At 36.4% G+C, this 17,649-nt stretch overlaps 1 protein-coding gene across 3 annotated transcripts in view; it reads left to right on the top strand.

Moving 5' to 3' along the window:
• The window catches only part of LOC101526664 (prostaglandin-E(2) 9-reductase-like), a 230,956-nt gene that overhangs the window by 64,095 nt on the left and 149,212 nt on the right, over window positions 1–17,649 (top strand). Inside the window, exons 2-9 of one of the 3 annotated variants that reach the window (XM_058669534.1) lie at window positions 1,232–1,399; window positions 1,998–2,114; window positions 4,383–4,460; window positions 5,046–5,168; window positions 10,867–10,976; window positions 11,254–11,419; window positions 14,955–15,037; window positions 16,288–16,330. In XM_058669534.1, the coding sequence (XP_058525517.1) occupies window positions 1,232–1,399; window positions 1,998–2,114; window positions 4,383–4,460; window positions 5,046–5,168; window positions 10,867–10,976; window positions 11,254–11,419; window positions 14,955–15,037; window positions 16,288–16,330 (888 nt within the window). Of the gene's footprint in view, window positions 1–1,231; window positions 1,400–1,997; window positions 2,115–4,382; window positions 4,461–5,045; window positions 5,169–10,866; window positions 10,977–11,253; window positions 11,420–14,954; window positions 15,038–16,287; window positions 16,331–17,649 lie in introns of those variants that run through there. The other 2 variants (XM_036495213.2, XM_058669533.1) reach the window with 2 other exon arrangements.

Below are 17,649 nucleotides of genomic sequence, written 5' to 3' on the forward strand. Positions count from 1 at the left end.
CAATTTTGAGGACATGTTGCAAGACTTGGTTATTTTCAAAGTCATGACAGAGATGAATCCTGCGAGGCATCATTAGATCATTAATTTTAATAATGAGAGTACTATGTGCCCCAACACCTAGGTTAGGAGGAGGGCAGTATCACAAACTATGTGACTCATTTGGATTTCATTAAAAGCAACTGATTTATAAAATTCGTATAGTAAACAATGAAAGGTTAATTTTCTTCTTTCCGTTTAACAAATACACTTTCAAATCTTCATGGACATGAAGCCTAATGATCTCCAATTGCACTGATTTTGCTGCATAAGATAAGATTAAATTCTTATTGCCAAATAGTATTCCATAGTGTATGTATACTACATTTTCTTTATTCACCCAGTGCACCGTGGATGAACAGCTGGGTTAATTCCATAATTGAGCTGTTGTGAATTGAGATGCAGTAAGAATGGGGATACAAACAGCCCTCTTACATGTTGATCTCATTTCACTTAGGTAAATTTCCTGGAGAGGGATGGCTGGGTCACATGGTAGATTAATTTTTAGGTTTCTGAAAAATCTCCATGCTGTCTTTTATGAATGTACTAATTTTCATTCCCAACAACTGTAGATGAGGATAATTTTTTCCCATATCCTTGCCAGCATTAATTGTTTTGTTGTTTCTGTATCTGATAACAATGTGACTGTATCTAAACACCTTTTAGAAATGAATTAAAGAGTAACTGCTTTCCCATGGGATAGCAGTATTGTCAGTAATGCAGCAAGCCTGTTAAACCTGTGAATATTTTAGTAAATAAATCTCAGTACTTACTTTTAGACCTATTTTCTGTTGTGTCACATTTTATATAGACTGCAAAGGAGCTCACAGAGGCTTATATCATATTTCCTCTGTGTTTCATTCCAAGCACATATGCTCATTCCCCCTCTGCTAGTTTTATCTTGTAATCTTAGTATATTAATAATAATAATGGCCTGAAAACCTCTCAAACTCTAAGATTGGAAGTAAGTAGTGATTGGTCCAAGTTATTACCTGGATCTGGGAAGGTTCGTTAAATTATTGGCCCTTATATTTGATTTGAAAGTAACCCAGACTACCTGGAGTGGATCTTTGATCTCCAAATCAGAAGTAATCCAAAATTTGAGTAAAAGTTGATTCTTGGGAAGGTTGCTACCACTGCACTAGGTACCTCTCATACATGTATCTCTACAAACCATTTGTGATTGCTCCCTTAGGTTCCTAAAATTGAGTCTTTGAAGGCCACCAAATTAGCTATAGATGCTGGTTTCCGGCATGTTGATTCAGCTTATACATATGGCATTGAAGAGGAGGTTGGACTGGCAATCAGAAGCAAAATTGCGGAAGGAATTGTGGAAAGAAAAGAGATATTCTGTACTTCAAAGGTAGTTTACATATTGTGTCCAAGTAAATGTTAGTTAAATATGATATATGAAACAGCTATGTAGTTGGCGTAATAGTTTTTGGTTGATTTTTCCTTATTGATTAACTTTAATCATTCTTATGGATTCATTATGTCCATATCCATTTTGGGTTTCTAATCATTGTGTACAATTTTTAAAAATTTAAAAGAAAGGTCTTTTCGAGACCTCTTTGGATATTAAGCATGATGTTTTTAAGTACTCTCTAATTATGGAAAACCCATTCAAATGATCAAAATAATTTCCCCTTAGCTGTGAAAATGATATTGAAGATTTGTTTTTTCTCAATCAGCAAAAGAAGAAAGAATTTGACTTTAGCTTTGTAAACAGCTAACATTTTTCAATCTCTTGAGCAATATTTCCACTGTTCAGTAAAAAGCAAGTGTATGCACTGTGGTTTTACTTTAGTAGGTCAGATTAAAGAATACACAATAAAGAATAAAATATTTTCCTTGTGTTGATCATATCAAATTAGTAGAATCATGTCAATATTAGCTAAAGCAAATTAATACATTTATTAATGCATTATTCCAAAACAAGTTTCAATTATGAATCTTGACAGCTTTGGTGCACCTTCCATCAACCAGAGCTTGTTCGACCAACCTTGGAAGAATCATTGAGAAAACTTCAACTGGATTATGTTGATCTCTACCTTATTCATTTTCCAATGCCTTTGAAGGTAGGTAATTTGCATGAACAAACCTATTTCACATCAGTTATTAGGAGTTATTAAGTATGGATCTTTATTTTTAGGAATGGTTAAATTAGGCTTATATAAATGTCTAAAAACATAATCTTGTAAGTTACAGAAATTACTCCAGAGAATTTACAGAAATATCTAAGTGGAATAAGTAGTGAATGAGTCTAAAACACTGTTAGATGTATAAGTTTAATATAATCTTCAGAAAATGACTTTGTTTCTGTCAATTTCTTACTTCCTCATTACCACAAATGTGCTGGACTTCTGGTTAAATCTTTTAAAATTGGTGGCAAATGTGATGCTTAGGTGATTCAATGATCATTGTCATTAGCTCTTGGCAGATTCACAGGTTGCAGAATGAAAATCAATCTTTTAAGGCCATGATTATGTCAAGTACTTGTCCTTGGAATAACATGTGTTTTGGGAGGAAACTTGCCGGAGACAATCTCCCGCTGACCTGAGAGCTTGCAAAGGATGCGTGGATTGGTTAGAAGACAAGAACGAGGCAGTGTGGACCACTATAGCATAATGCTCAGAATGTAAATCTCAAGAAAGTTATCTTATTTATTTATGCACAAATCATCACAGACTTTTGCACAACATCCAATTGCTTCATTTTTGCTTAGTCATATACTATTTACCATCACCTTCACCTAGTACTGATTCAATTGTGTTTTGTTCTTTTGTTAAAGGGCAGTGAAAGGGATCAGGGCAGCTCAACCTTTCTACAAACAGAGGAGGGCCTTTACAAGAAACTTCTTTTTATCTTTATGAACTGTTTTTCCCCCCTAAATATAAAGTAAAATTTTTAAACCATTTTTCTTTGGGGGTTCCCATTTGTCTCCCTTTAGAAGAAGCCCCATATACTTTCTGCTTTCTGTGTGGGAAACCAAAATGCGTCATTTCAAATGATGTAATAGTTCGAGGCTGCACAGTAAACAAATTCTTTGTACCTCAATGATTGCCATCTGTTTCAAGATATTATCAAGTCATTTCTTTCTTTTTTTTTTTTTTTAAGATTTATTCATTTTATTACAGCCAGATATACAGAGAGGAGGAGAGACAGGAAGATCTTCCGTCCGATGATTCACTCCCCCAGTGAGCCGCAACGGGCCGGTGCGCGCCGATCCGAAGCCGGGAACCTGGAACCTCCTCCGGGTCTCCCACACGGGTGCAGTGTCCCAAGGCATTGGGCCGTCCTCAACTGCTTTCCCAGGCCACAAGCAGGGAGCTGGATGGGAAGTGGAGCAGCCGGGATTAGAACCGGTGCCCATATGGGATCCCGGGGCTTTCAAGGCGAGGATCCCAGCCGCTAGGCCACGCCGCCGGGCCCATCAAGCCATTTCTTAAGGAAAACATTACTTATATTAGGACAAGCTCTAGGACGAAGGTGGGCACATAACAGGATGTTTGAAGACATTGTGGGCTTAATTGTACTATTGTGTGCTTTTAGCTGTGTGTCATTGCCTTAAATTGCTAAAGACGCTGCTCCCATAACATGATTGAATAGTTTGAGGTGTTATACCAGTTACAGGAATCACTTCACATTAGCAGAAAAACAACACCCTCAGGAGAATTCTAGAAACATCAGAGAGGTGATTGAGTGTTCATAAAATGGGGTGAGGCAGCAATGAGGTGACCAGAGATATTCTGCCAGGCCTTACCACACAGCCAGAAAGTCCTTGTAGCCTTGCTAACTGAGGAGTGGTGCTAGTCACACCGTAGCTACATCTGTCCCAACTGAATGGCTTCCCATATGCATTGATTTTGCCTTTTAGACTTGGTCAAAATTGCAATCTATTGTTCCTGGAGATCGAAGCTATGTAACTTCTAACTTTTCTAGTGCAAACACTCTTAGATGAAAGTCTAGAACTATTCAAAATAAAATAAATCAACTAGGAGACACTATTGGAAATAGTACATATATATGCGATACATAGTAATTACATAATATATAGTATTCCTTCTCTATATATGTATATATATATACATATACACATATCACATATAAATATATATACATATATATACACACACACATATACTTAAGAGGAAATAGAAAAAATCTGCCACCAAAGTATGTTCCTTAAAATTCACCATGAAAAAATATTTTTAAATGTGTTCATAGAGGATGTTGTTGTATTGACTTTACAAAGGTTTATTGTTTTGTCCTAGATATTTGTCTAAAAGCATGTTATGGGTATAAACATCAATTTTTAATCACTGTTTTAATGACTTCTTCTCTAGCCAGGTAAAGGACTATTTCCAACAGGTGAAGATGGAAAAATATTATATGACACTGTGGATCTCTGTACCACATGGGAGGTGAGTTCCTGGAGATGTCACAGAAAAGAGAGCTGACAGAGAGTCAGATTACCTCACATCTATGAATGTAGGATTCACAACGTTAGGTGCAGACATTTCTGATTTGGATGGTGGCTATTTGTGTGGGAGGGGAAGAAGGGGAAGAGAGAGCGAGAGCAAGCAAGGAATATAGTAATTGACTGTAATCAGAAGAAATGGAAAAATGACATAAAAAGTAAGGTCAAGTAATTTTTTTCCTCTGCACTATTCTCTTTAGATTTGTAAGGTGGATATACTACCATATATATATATATATATATATATATATATATATATATATATATATATATATAAATGTATGTATATATAAAATAAACATTAGCATATGTACTATATTCATTATATGCTATATTTAATATTTATATACAAATATCATATATTCCCTTACAGTATCTACATTTTCCTCTCTCTCTCTCATGCTATTTCTTCCTTATCAGAATATTCAGTGTTAATTATCTCAATTGTCATTCTTCAAAGGTGCTCTTAATAATAATACTTAGCAACTGTATCTATAAATGACACAGTTTTGCAACCATTTTTCAACAGGCCATGGAAAAATGTAAGGATGCAGGGTTGGCCAAGTCCATTGGGGTCTCCAACTTCAACCGCAGACAGCTGGAGATGATCCTGAACAAGCCAGGGCTCAAGTACAAACCTGTGTGCAACCAGGTAAGGCCCTTTAGCCTTGTATCCTTTTCTTCATTCTGTGACTCCTGTTCTAGTGGTAGATGTTCATTTCTACTCCTGTTTTATTTATGCCTTTGTGGACTGTGAGTTCCTAAGAGTAATGTTTCTGTTTAGAAAAGAACCATAGGACCTTCCCTTGGTTCTATGAATGATAAAATCCTACATTGAACAATTGGGAAGGCTTTAGATCTGAATTTGTTGTAATAATCCATGTAGGCAAAGTGGTTAAGGAAGGCAGCAGTTGGTACTGTGTCACACAAGGAAGATGGGCTCACGCTTGAGTTACCAAGGATGATCAGAGTTTAGATGAGAGCATGGATATGGAGGGAATTGTGTTTAAGGAAGATGATAAATGTGTAAAATAAGCAGTAAATTAACAGGGAGAAAAAAATAAGATATGTTAGGTAGGTCATGATGATTCGTATGCAGTCTGGATGCCTGAGTCCTTTCTCTTGATACCTGCCTTTAGGATCTGAACCATAGTCACAGTTCCGTGAAGAGATAAGTAGAAACTAAGGCAGTCATACCTGGCAGACAGAGAATGTTCCCTGTTTGTGGTGATACAAGTGATGAATGAAATCATTGCTGAGTCACTTTTAGTAGCGTTAGACCTTCTCTACTTATTAAAGAAGTCCCTGTTCCCACCTATAACCAAGCCTGATTCCTATTTTTATGTGGTCAAGTAGCTGAGGAAACACAGATATTCTGTAATCGATTCTTTGCCATAGTCTTTTAAAAACTAGTAGTATTGATACAGGGATTTTAAATTAGAAAAAAATGCAACTTAGAAAACTTACACATTTTCTATTTAATATAGAGCATGGTGATTGCAAGATATATTAAATGTTTTTCATATTACTATCCCTCTATTTTTATAAAAGCTTCCAAACAATCTAAACTTTTGATGTAATATTTAGAAAATCCATCTTTTCCCATCTATAGACAAAATTGCTGATATTTTTATAAAGATTTATTTATTTTTATTACAAAGTCAGATATGCAGAGAGGAGGAGAGACAGAGAGGAAGATCTTCCGTCCGATGATTCACTCCCCAAGTGACCACAATGGTTGGTGCTGCGCCGATCCGAAGCCGGGAACCTGGAACCTCTTCTGGGTCTCCCATGCGGGTGCAGTGTTCCAAGGCATTGGGCCGTCCTCGACTGCTTTCCCAGGCCACAAGCAGGGAGCTGGATAGGAAGTGGAGCTGCCGGGATTAGAACCGGCACCCATATGGGATCCCGGGGCTTTCAAGGTGAAGACTTTAGCTGCTAGGCCACGCCGCTGGGCCCAAATTGCTGATATTTTGCTACAAATTGTATGTAAAAATATTTGAGTGATTTATATACATATGTGTGTAAATTTGATGAATTTATCTAAAATATTTGGAGAAATTGCTATTATTACAGATCTCTGAAGTATCTAGGAGTGAAAAGTTTTTCATCAAAATTACATTCCCATTATCAAGCATTTCATTCTGCTTCATCCACTGCATCATACTACTTAAATTACCCAGAATAGCCAGATTGGACCGGGCTAACGCAAGTTGCTGGCAAACAAAGTGAAATCTCCCATGTATGTGGTAGAGATCTAACCACTTGAGTCATTACCTGTTGCTACTCAGTGTCTACACTGGCAGAAATTTAGAATTAAAAGTTGGCATTGGGAACTCAGAAACTCTGATATGGGACTCAAATGACTTAACCTTTAGGTCAAATTTCTGGCTATCAATCTCTTTTCTCAAAGATTCCTAATCAATTTCCCACAACCCTGATGATATGCAAATGATTTTGTTTGTATTCTGAATGTCTGAGATCATTTTCTGATAATGACAAGTAGTCATTTTGCATTCCAATCTTCTTTCCTTTAGAATTCAGGTCTGAAGCTCTTATTAGTTTAAGACTGAACATTTTTGACAGAAAATTGTCTTCATAAAATTGTGTTTCGCAAGTTGAGCCTCAGTGGGAATCATTAAAAAATTATTTTTACCAATTTAAATATGCTATTTTTCTTTTTATATTTAAATTTTCTGCTAATATAGAGAAAAAGGCTACTGATTTTTGTGTGCTGGTTTTATATCCCGCAGTTTCAACAAACTCCTTATGAGTCTCTTAAAGTCTCTTGGTTCCAATAATTAGCAAATCACATCAGCTGCAAACAAGGATAAGTTTACTTTCTCGTTTGCAATTTATATCCCGATTTCCATTTCTTGCTTAAAGACTTTGGCTAAAACTATCAGGACCACATTGAAAAGCCATGATCAGAGTGGGCATCCTTCTCTAGTTCTGGGTCTTGGTGGAAATCCCTCCAACTTTTCCTCATTGATTGATGTTGACTATGGGTTTTTTAGTTTGCCGAGGTTACTCTGAGGAATGTTCCTTGTATACCCAATTTACTTAAGCTCTTTACCATAAAAGGGTGTTGTATTTTTTCAAATGTTTTCTCTGTATCTACTTAGATGATCATATGACTTTTAATCTTCAACTCCTTAATGGGAGGTATCGCACTTATTGATTTGGGTATGTTGAACAAAGCAGGGATAAATCTGATCCAGGTAAATTGTATTTCTGATGTTTTATTAGAATCAACTAGCTAGTATCTTGAAGACGTTTGAATCTGTTTTAACTAGGAATACTATTCTTCCAGTTCTCTTCTTTTTTTGCGTCATTTTTCTGTTTCGGAGATTAGGAAACACTTTTTTCCCTAGCCCCTAAAACATGCATTTAATGCAGTCGGTAGGTACAGTTCTAATAAGACAGTCACATTTCCCTCATTCTCCTGCACTTATCATACATCCTCTTCCCTCTTTTCCCTCTCTTCATCAGCTTTTGAAAAGATAAAAATATTTATCCACTGTGTGGTCACAGGCTTATTTCCCCAGTAATCATAATGTTAAAGAAGCATAAGAACACAATGCTATGGGTATATGCGGGGCTCGAAGGGCGAATGGGTCACTGATGGTCAACAAGATGGCGAGTAACAGTCAAGGTCACTGTGTTAACACGTGGCGAGCAAGATGGCGGCCAAGGACAGAGCTCTGGGCCTGAAGGAGGGTGGGGGTCAAGTTGTTACAAAGAAAGACTGATTGGCCAGGGTCATTTCGCTCACCTACCCCTGGCCAATGGAGGTGGCTTCCGCAGTTGTGCTGATGACAATTGGCTACTAGTTTCTCCCCTCTTGGCATTCCTGGGATTCTTTGCCTGATGCTATTCGCTACCCCATGTAAGAAACTGAATTTCCAAAATAAACCAGAACTGCTTAGACGGAACCCATGTTGCGTTTGTTTGTCTCTCACATGCATGCCAGGAGGCTGGATGGTGGGCAAAAGGTTCATCCCCTCCAGCAACAGGGGTATTGGAGGAATCTGTGGGAGAAACCCTGCAGGTGTATATACAAGGGTTAAGATGACAATCATACCCCAAAATGACCATTGTATTCTTATAGGAAGCTTTCATCTATTGGTTCATCGTCAAATACTCAATACCTGTGGCTGGGCCTAGCCGAAAGCAAGGAATCTGGATTTCGATGCAGGTCCCCCATTTGAGTGGCAGGGCACAGATTATTCAGCCCTCTTCTGCTACTTTTCTAGGGACAGAGCAGAGATATGGATCAGAAGCAAAGGCTCAAATCTGGGCTCAGATGAAGGATGTTGAGGTCAAAGTTGGTGGCCTAACCCACTAGGACACAACTGGTTTTCTTTGGTGACTTGATTAACCTAGTCATAACCATATCTCTTCTTTCTAAACATTATGTTCCCTCCCCGCTGCGGTTATTACTATATGTATTTTCACTGCTCAGCAGAGATGGACTTAGTGCAAAGAGCCAAGAATAACATGTGTGGGCTACTGACTGATGGTCAATAGCAAAGTTTATTAACAGCATCAAACTTTTTAAAGACAGGTGATCATGTAGGCATCAGGGAAGAGGGGTTTGAGGAATTTACATTTCAACAGCAAGAGCAAGTCTCTTAATACAGATTTGTTCATCTAGCAGGTTCCTTTCTTCAGTCTGTTAATTCCTGTTCCCCTGCCTTGGGGAGGAAGCACCTCTCTTTGATCTATCTAAACTTGAGGACTAGGGAGTCGCTTGCCTGTTCATTTCCATATTAATTGTTCCTGGAGCCTTCCTGGCAGAATTGCAACTGGCTCTGGCTTTCAGCAAGGATTTCAAATGTCCTTTCTTTAATCAATTGTATTCCTACAGATCTGATCAGTTGTCCTCCTATGTATTTTTTTTTAAAGATTTATTTACTTATATTTCAAGATTCTATTCTTATAAAGGCGGGGGTGGGGGTGGCGCACATCCACTCCAGATGGCTACAGTGGTCACAGCTGAGCTCATCTGAGGTTGGTAGCCGAGAACTTCTTCCTAGGTTCCCAAACACACGTGGTGGTCCAGTCTTGGGTATTCCTCTGCTGCCTTCCCAGGCCAAGAGAAGAGAGCAGAATCAGAAATGGAGCAGCTATGCCCATATGGATTGCCAGTGTATGGAGGCAGAGAGGATTATCCTGCAATGCCAGCATGCTGGCTCCATTAGTAATCTTTTGAGTGTTAGGTGTCATGGGAAAAATATATTATATGATTTATTTTCAAGTCATATTCTAATATTCTTTGTTATATTTTTGCCTGGATTGGTTATTTTATTAGAATTTATCAGTACTGATTTTCATTTTTAACTATTCTTTCTACTTTTCCTATATGGCATTTAATGTAAAAATATTGTCAAGATATTCTATACCTATTCTTGTATGATAGAGCAAACATGTATACCAACATTTAATTAGCAATGTTTTTTAATTAATTAATTAATTGTTTTTAAAGACTTATTTACTTTTATTGGAAAGGTGGATATACAGAGAGGAGGAGAGACAGAGAGGAAGATCTTCCATCTGATGGTTCATTCCCCAAGTGACCGCAACAGCTGGAGCTGAGCCAATCCAAAGCCAGGAGATAGGAGCTCTTCCAGGTCCCCTACTCGGGTGCAGGGTCCCAAGTCCTTGGGCTGTCCTCGACTGCTCTCCCAGGCCACAAGCTGGAAGCTAGATGGGAAGCAGGGCCACCAGGATTATAACCGGTGCCCATATGGGATCCTGGGTGTGCAAGGTGAGGACTTTAACTGCTATGCTGTCGCACCAGGCCCCCCCCAAAATTAATGTCACAATTACCATCAGATAGATTTTGCTTTCTCACTTTCTCTCTATATATATATCTATTGCTATCAACATGCATTTTTATTCATTTTGTGTACCAAATTTGATTTTATTCATTATTCACTATGATGTGGAAATCCACATGAAACCACTGGTAATATTGCTAGCAAACAAATTATTTTGCTCATCAAACATTCCTTCATGAATCTTTGTACAAATACTTACTTTCTGGTACAATTCAATGTCAAATATCTAAACAGTTATTTTCTTCTCCTAGAAGTGAAAATTTACATGATTTCTCAGATTGAAAAAACATGTATTATCAGTCCCATGATGTTGATTTACGTGAGGAATTTCTTTTCAATGTTTTAAATGTTAATAGTCTTTTAAAATCATACTTTGAAATTTTCAATTTCTATTTTATGCTATTTAGGTTTTCTTTGTGTTTATTTTCATTTTTGAATGTTTATATTTTAAATGAATATTTTTACCTCAAATAATTGTAAACTTTTCTATGTTGTCTCTCTCTACAGGTGGAATGTCACATTTATCTCAACCAGAGCAAACTGCTAGATTTCTGCAAGTCCAAGGACATTGTTCTGGTAGCCTATGGAGCTTTGGGGTCACAAAGATATGAAAACTGGTAATGAAAGCAACACAAAGCTTACCTAAAACACTTTTGTTTTAGAAACATTTACGATCATAGTCTAACCAGTTTTCTGGATTTAACTCTGAACTTTCCATAGTGCAAGTGAAGTGTTTACATTTCTAGCAAAACCTCAAATGGTAGTGATGCTGCTGGCCTGAGCCCACCTTGGAGAAGCACTGATACAGAGAAGGTCCTACAGTTGGTTTTGGAAACTTCCCCATAAAACAAATACACTCATTCAGAAATTCATTTTTGCTTCATTTCCTTATAGGGTGAATCCAGACACCCCAGTTCTCTTAGATGATCCAGTACTTTGTGCCTTGGCAAAAAAATACAAGCGAAGTCCAGCCCTGATTTCCCTGCGATACCTACTCCAGCGTGAAATTGTGGTCTTGGCCAAGAGCTTCAATGAGAAGCGGATCAAAGAGAATATGCAGGTGATGAGCGGGGCTGTGGGCATCTGGGTTCCTAAAGCATATTTCACATGTGTGTTTCTCTGCAAGCTTTCCAGATACAATCCACTATCTCAGTGTCTCTGTAATTTCCTAAATGTTTATTCTTTGTGCTCATGCATGATTTTTCTTCTGTTGGGCCCTGCACTGTAGCCAAGAGGCTAAAGTCCTCACCTTGCAAGTGCTGGGTACCCATTAGGGCACTGGTTCGTGTCCCGGCTTCCCTACTTCCATTCCAGCTCCCTGCTTGTGGCCTGCGAAAGCAGTCAAAATGGCCCAAAGCCTTGAGACCTTGCACCTCTATGGGAGACCTGGAAGAAGCTGCTGGCTCCTGGCTTCGGAGCAGCTCAGCTCCAGCCATTGTGTGGCCACTTGGGAGTGAATCAACAGATAGATGATCTTCTTCTCTGTCTGTCCTCCTCTGTGTATATCCAACTTCACAATTTCAAAAAAAAAATCTTTTACAAATTTTTTGTCTTTATGGCTACAAAGCCAGTAGTGACAGATTGAATTAGAAAAGGAGACCCTAAAATTAAGATTAAGCACACAATGCAGAATTTAGTTTGTTTTTCTGTGCAAGTGGCATCTTTTCCCCTTCAGTTTCTTAATTGAGGTCATTGAATTCCATTTACAGACATTTATAATTTAATCTTGTGTTATCTTAACTCTCATGGAGTTTAATACTTTGTATTTATTCCCTCTGATTTGTGCCTTTAGCTTGGTACCTTGTTAAGTCTTACTCATTTAAATAGACTAGCTTTTAACATTAAAATACAAGAGAACCAAAATAAATTAGCTACAGAATTTATAAAACATAACCTCTCCAATGTAGACATTTGATTTAAAAAGCTTCTATCATAGCTCACAATTTTATCGAAGTATTATGCTAATACTTCTGCTCCAGTTGGTAGCCTTTGTGTTTCTAATGGATTCTTCCATGCGTTTTCTGAACAATCTGGAACTGTGATGAAGAATTTTGTTCCACGTCAATTCTCTCCATTTAGTTTCCAGTCTTTCAGTCAAGAATATCCGGATTGGTATCAATCCGTGGCAGGGTGCTAAGGTAGTGAGTGGATAATTGCAAAGCCTTCTGGAAACAGATATACTACTATTTCTGTTGAATTGTGTTGATCAGTATATATTCACTGAAATATAGTTAAGTGTTTTGTGAGAAAAAGATGGAACTCTGTGTGGTGTGTGTGTGCATTTCCTAAATGAATAGAAATGTGTTGGAAAATGCATTGTGGAGATTGGGAAAATTTCTCCTGTATTCTCTTATTTATTTTAAAAAATGTAAACTTTTTAGTTTGAAGTTATAGTAGCACACACACATACACACACACACACACACACGTGGGGTGGAGGACTTGTATCTGCTGATTCATTCCACAAATGATTGCAACAGCCAGGTCAAGGTAACAATTCAATAAGTACTAGGAACACTATCAAGGTTTTATTTTGTTTTTATTTTTTTCTATGGGTGGCATTGGCCCAATTGCTTAGATCAGCTTCTTCTGCCTTCCTAAGCACATTAGTAGCAAGTGCGGTCAGTAGTGGAGAACCTGGAGGAGAATCAAACCACCCAAAATGGTATCATAAGTGCTGATTTAACCCTCTGGCATGACAACAGTCCCTGTATTATCTTATGTAGGAATACATTGAGTATTCTCTACTGCCTGTTTGGTAATATAGGATAAGAATAATATAGAACAAGAATTTTTATTACCAAATATAACTTTCGGCTCCTGGCCTTAAATAATATATATTGAGGCCATCATCAATTTGGAAACCCTGATTTTCTGACAACTACAAGGATTCTATTCAATAAATGTGACATCAAATTATACTTAAATATGAGGTCTTTTCATAAATTTCAATATATTTGATGGCTTTCTCAGTGAGGAATTTATACTCATATAAGTCTGATTTATTGGTAGAAAAGTGATAATTATGATGTTATTTGCTAACTGTTCATTTTGAGTACCATAGTCATTGTATCAGAGATATTGGCTCCAAGAGCATCTCTGTGTATTTCTTCTCTGTGTATTTCATTCCTATTGCAATCAGGATATGGAATTCATTCATGTTTTTCATCAGGTATATTGATACAGAAAAAATGATGTATATACACAACCATATCCTATCATTTTCAGCAAAATATCTGGTACTGTAGAACACCATGTTAGCTGAAATACGTCAGGTACCAAAAGACATACGCTGCATGTTTTGTATCAGGTATGGGAGTTAAATTAAAAAGATAAACATGACCATTACAATCTTTAAAGGATATAGGAATATAGGAAGTTTGAATTAAAACATAGGGAATTCGAATACGGTGTGGTTTATGGATTTTGAGCAATATGCTGATATCAGTAGTAGAAGAATTTGGGTATAGGGGTATGGGAACTCTATGCAAAACTCTACAAATTTTGTTTTGTAACTTTAAAGCAATTCTGAAATGAAATAAAGTAACAAGAGCAAAAAGATATAAAAGAAAAATATATATACAAAAATATTGAATAATTATATAACGATCATATATTTCCTAGATTCCTTCAATGTTAACCCTTTGGCATTTCTCATTCTCTTTTTCTGAATCCCTATTTTAGGATTCTAATACAAAACTCACAAAATATGTATTTGTTTTTGTGTGTTATTCATTAGTGGCGATTCCTCTAATCTTTATGGTGTCCCTACATTAGGCAATGATATCCTCCACAATGGAGTTTCAATGTCCTTTGCACCTGATGCCATTAGCACTTGCGTGATTTTTTTCCCCTTGAATTAAATTCTAGACATTAATAGGTGAAATGCAAAACCCAAATGCATTCATGCAAGTTGGCAAATTACAAATTTCAAAAATTTTCTTCTGTATTTTTCTAGAATCTAAATGCATGATACTCCTCTATACTTTGCCAGTTCTGCTTCTTCAGCTTCTTTTTAGATCTCCTTTTACCTGTAGTCTTGTACAGCTCAAATTAGCTATATCTGGGAAGGAATTTCTACTTAGTGTTAGTTGATAATTATTAATCGCATGCATTTTGTCTTAATGTCTTTTTTTTTTAAAGATTTATTTATTTTATTACAAAGTCAGATATACAGAGAGGAGGAGAGACAGAGATGAAGATCCTCTGTCTGATGATTCACTCCCCAAGTGAGCGCAACGGCCAGTGCTGTGCCGATCCGAAGCTGGGAACCAGGAACCTCCTCCAGGTCTCCCACGCCATGCGGGTGCAGGGTCCCAAGGCCTCGGGCCATCCTCGCCTGCTTTCCCAGGCCACAAGCAGGGAGCTGGATGGGAAGTGAGCTGCCGGGATTAGAACTGGCGCCCATATGGGATCCCGGGGCGTTCAAGGCAAGTATTTTAGCCACGCCGCTGGGCCCTTAATGCCTTGAAGATTTGGAAACTTCTCAAATATTCATGTATGATCTTTACATAATCCTGTGTAATTTCTTAAATTTGCCATATTTGAAATAAAAAACAATAAAATAATAAAAGAATTCTTTGCTTTCCTGTTAGGTTTTTGAATTCCACTTGACTCCTGAAGATATGAAAACCATAGATGGCCTGAACAGAAATCTTCGATATTTCATTGCCAGTCCGTAAGTGACTTTGGCATGTATCTGACCACAACTTATTGTCTGAACAGGAATGTAGAATGATTGATGAAAGTTACCTCAACATCAGAAAGAGAATTCACAATGAACCAGAAATGAAGCAGGGATTTTCTTCCAAGTTTCTCAGTAGATCCCTGGTTACTGATACAGAAACCAGTTAGCAGGTTCCATGTCAGTATGGACTTCTTTACATGTGTCTCTATGCTGCTCATTCCATAGAACATTTCAAACCTGGAAATGCTATTGCTGAATCAACACCTCCATAAAGACCTCTCTGTTCTAGAATGATCTGGAAGGCATACACTATGATTATTAACAATGTACTTGATTTTGTATTTTCAAAATCAGGTTTATATCATGTTATTGAAACCTGATTAATTTATTATCAAATTGAAAGCATTCACATTAATACTGTGTTCCTTAACTGAAATTCCCATCATCTTCAAATGAAATGATTACTTGCATACTGGTCATACAGTATTTTAATCGTTATAAATTTCTTCCTCCCATTTCATTGTATGTCATTTCAAGACTTCAAAATCATATTGATCTTGATTTGATCAAAGGAATACTTAGTTTTTATGTTGTGAAAAATGGAGATCTTAATTAGGTTATAAGCTTTGTAGAAGAAAAATTGAAACTGAATGAAAGAAAACATTAGCAAAATTGGCACTATTTGAGATTTTTATAGTCAAAAAACATTGCTATGCTTTCTTCATAATCAAAAATGATAGAATATAACAAAGGGAATATGTTGCTATTTAGGGTAAGCATAAATTAAATTTTTGTTATCAAGGTTGAAAATTTTGTTAGTATAAAGAATATTGAAGAAAAAGTAGGGATATCATGTAAACAAAGAGAGAAATCCATTAGTAATATTACTATCTGTTAAATTTTCTTGAAATTGAGGAGAAATTTATTACATCAGTCTCCATTTGATAAAAGATACTCTTTTATTACATTTCTTTATTGTTCTATCTGGATAAGGAATATGAATATGTTGACTCTGTGTTGTTTGGTAAATACTAGGTAAAAGTGTATAATTTGAATAATTTTGTTTACAAAAAGGGGTTATTATAAGGCAATCATGAAAGCAAGAAAGGAATGATCTTTAACCAGTAACAATATATAATAGCTAATTTCTTCTTAATACTAATTTCATAAAAATAACTTTCTTATCATTGTCCATATGGAATTATTAAATTCTGTTTATGCATTTTTGTTTCTCATTTTAGTTTGAGAGAACATCCTAACTACCCATTTTTGGATGAATACTGACATGGTGCCCTACTCATGTCTTCTACCAGAAGCTTCTGCATTCGTTTCACCATATGGGGACCTTTCAAAAACTGGATACTGAATGAAAAAGAACAGCCTTCATATTTAATTTATGAGTTGGGGTGGGGAATCCGACTTTCCACTTACGGTTTTCAGGAAATCTAGTGATCTTGTTTGTAATGGATCAATCAGTTGCCATGACATTATTTCTATGCTAATCAGGTTTTTAGGAATAAAAACAAATATGAACTTTCATGCTATCAATCATTACTTTAATTGTATATAGGTTATACTTATCCAAAGGGAGGTTAAACTGTAAGTTAATGGAGAACAATAGAATCAAGCACTTTGCTGTGGAAGAGCTTCACTTTAGCGCTAAGATCATAATTGTTTATACCTTAAAGGAAAAGATATTTCATGAAGCAAGTAATCAAAAGACAGCTGTGCTCACTACATTACTTTCAAATAAAATACGATTTATTTTAAAAAACTGTGTCAAATATATGAAATGCACAGAATTGATAGAATAAAGAGGGGGCTCACTATAGCACTAACTAGAAACATCAATATTCAATTTGTAGCAATAATAACAATAATCAAATAGTAGATTCGTAAGAACATAGAAAAAGTAAGTATAAATAACTATATGCCAATCATCAAATGATCTAGAACAAGCAATCAAATATCCAGAAACATGCTATTTCAAAGATTGAAATGAAGGAACAATAAACTGGTTGAAACCTGTATCTGGGGAGGATACTGGATCAGTATACAAAGCCTTCCAGCAAAGAAAATTCCATCATAATTTCACTAATTGAGACTATCAGAAATTCAGAGGAGACTTAATAACAAACGTTGTCAAAATATCTCACCAAATGGCAAAGGACAAAACTGTTTCAAAGTCATTCTATAAGGCCTGCATTGCCACAGTGTCAAAGTCAGATGAACATGAAAAGAAACAAACAAAAAACAAAACAAACAAACAAAAAAAACAGGCGAATAGTCATACTGACTACTGTTCCACATACTACCAAAAACTTACTTGCAAAACCAAAGATCTAGTGGCAGTCATACCTGACACACAAACTTTATAAAACACGAATAAGATGAAGTAAATACCGCATGATATTTCACTTAATTCAGAAAAAAAAAGTATATGAAAAGCATCAACATTCATTCATGGTCAAATTTTTTAACAACTTAGAAAGGAAAGTGATGTTCCTCAAAATGGTAAAAAACAAACAAACAAAAAAAAAAAACACCATTAATTTAATCCTCAATGTTGAAAACTAGAAACTATTTTACTATTGCCAATGACA

Source organism: Ochotona princeps, chromosome 10 (genome assembly GCF_030435755.1).
Source record: "Ochotona princeps isolate mOchPri1 chromosome 10, mOchPri1.hap1, whole genome shotgun sequence".
Classification (NCBI taxonomy): Eukaryota; Metazoa; Chordata; class Mammalia; order Lagomorpha; family Ochotonidae; genus Ochotona; species Ochotona princeps.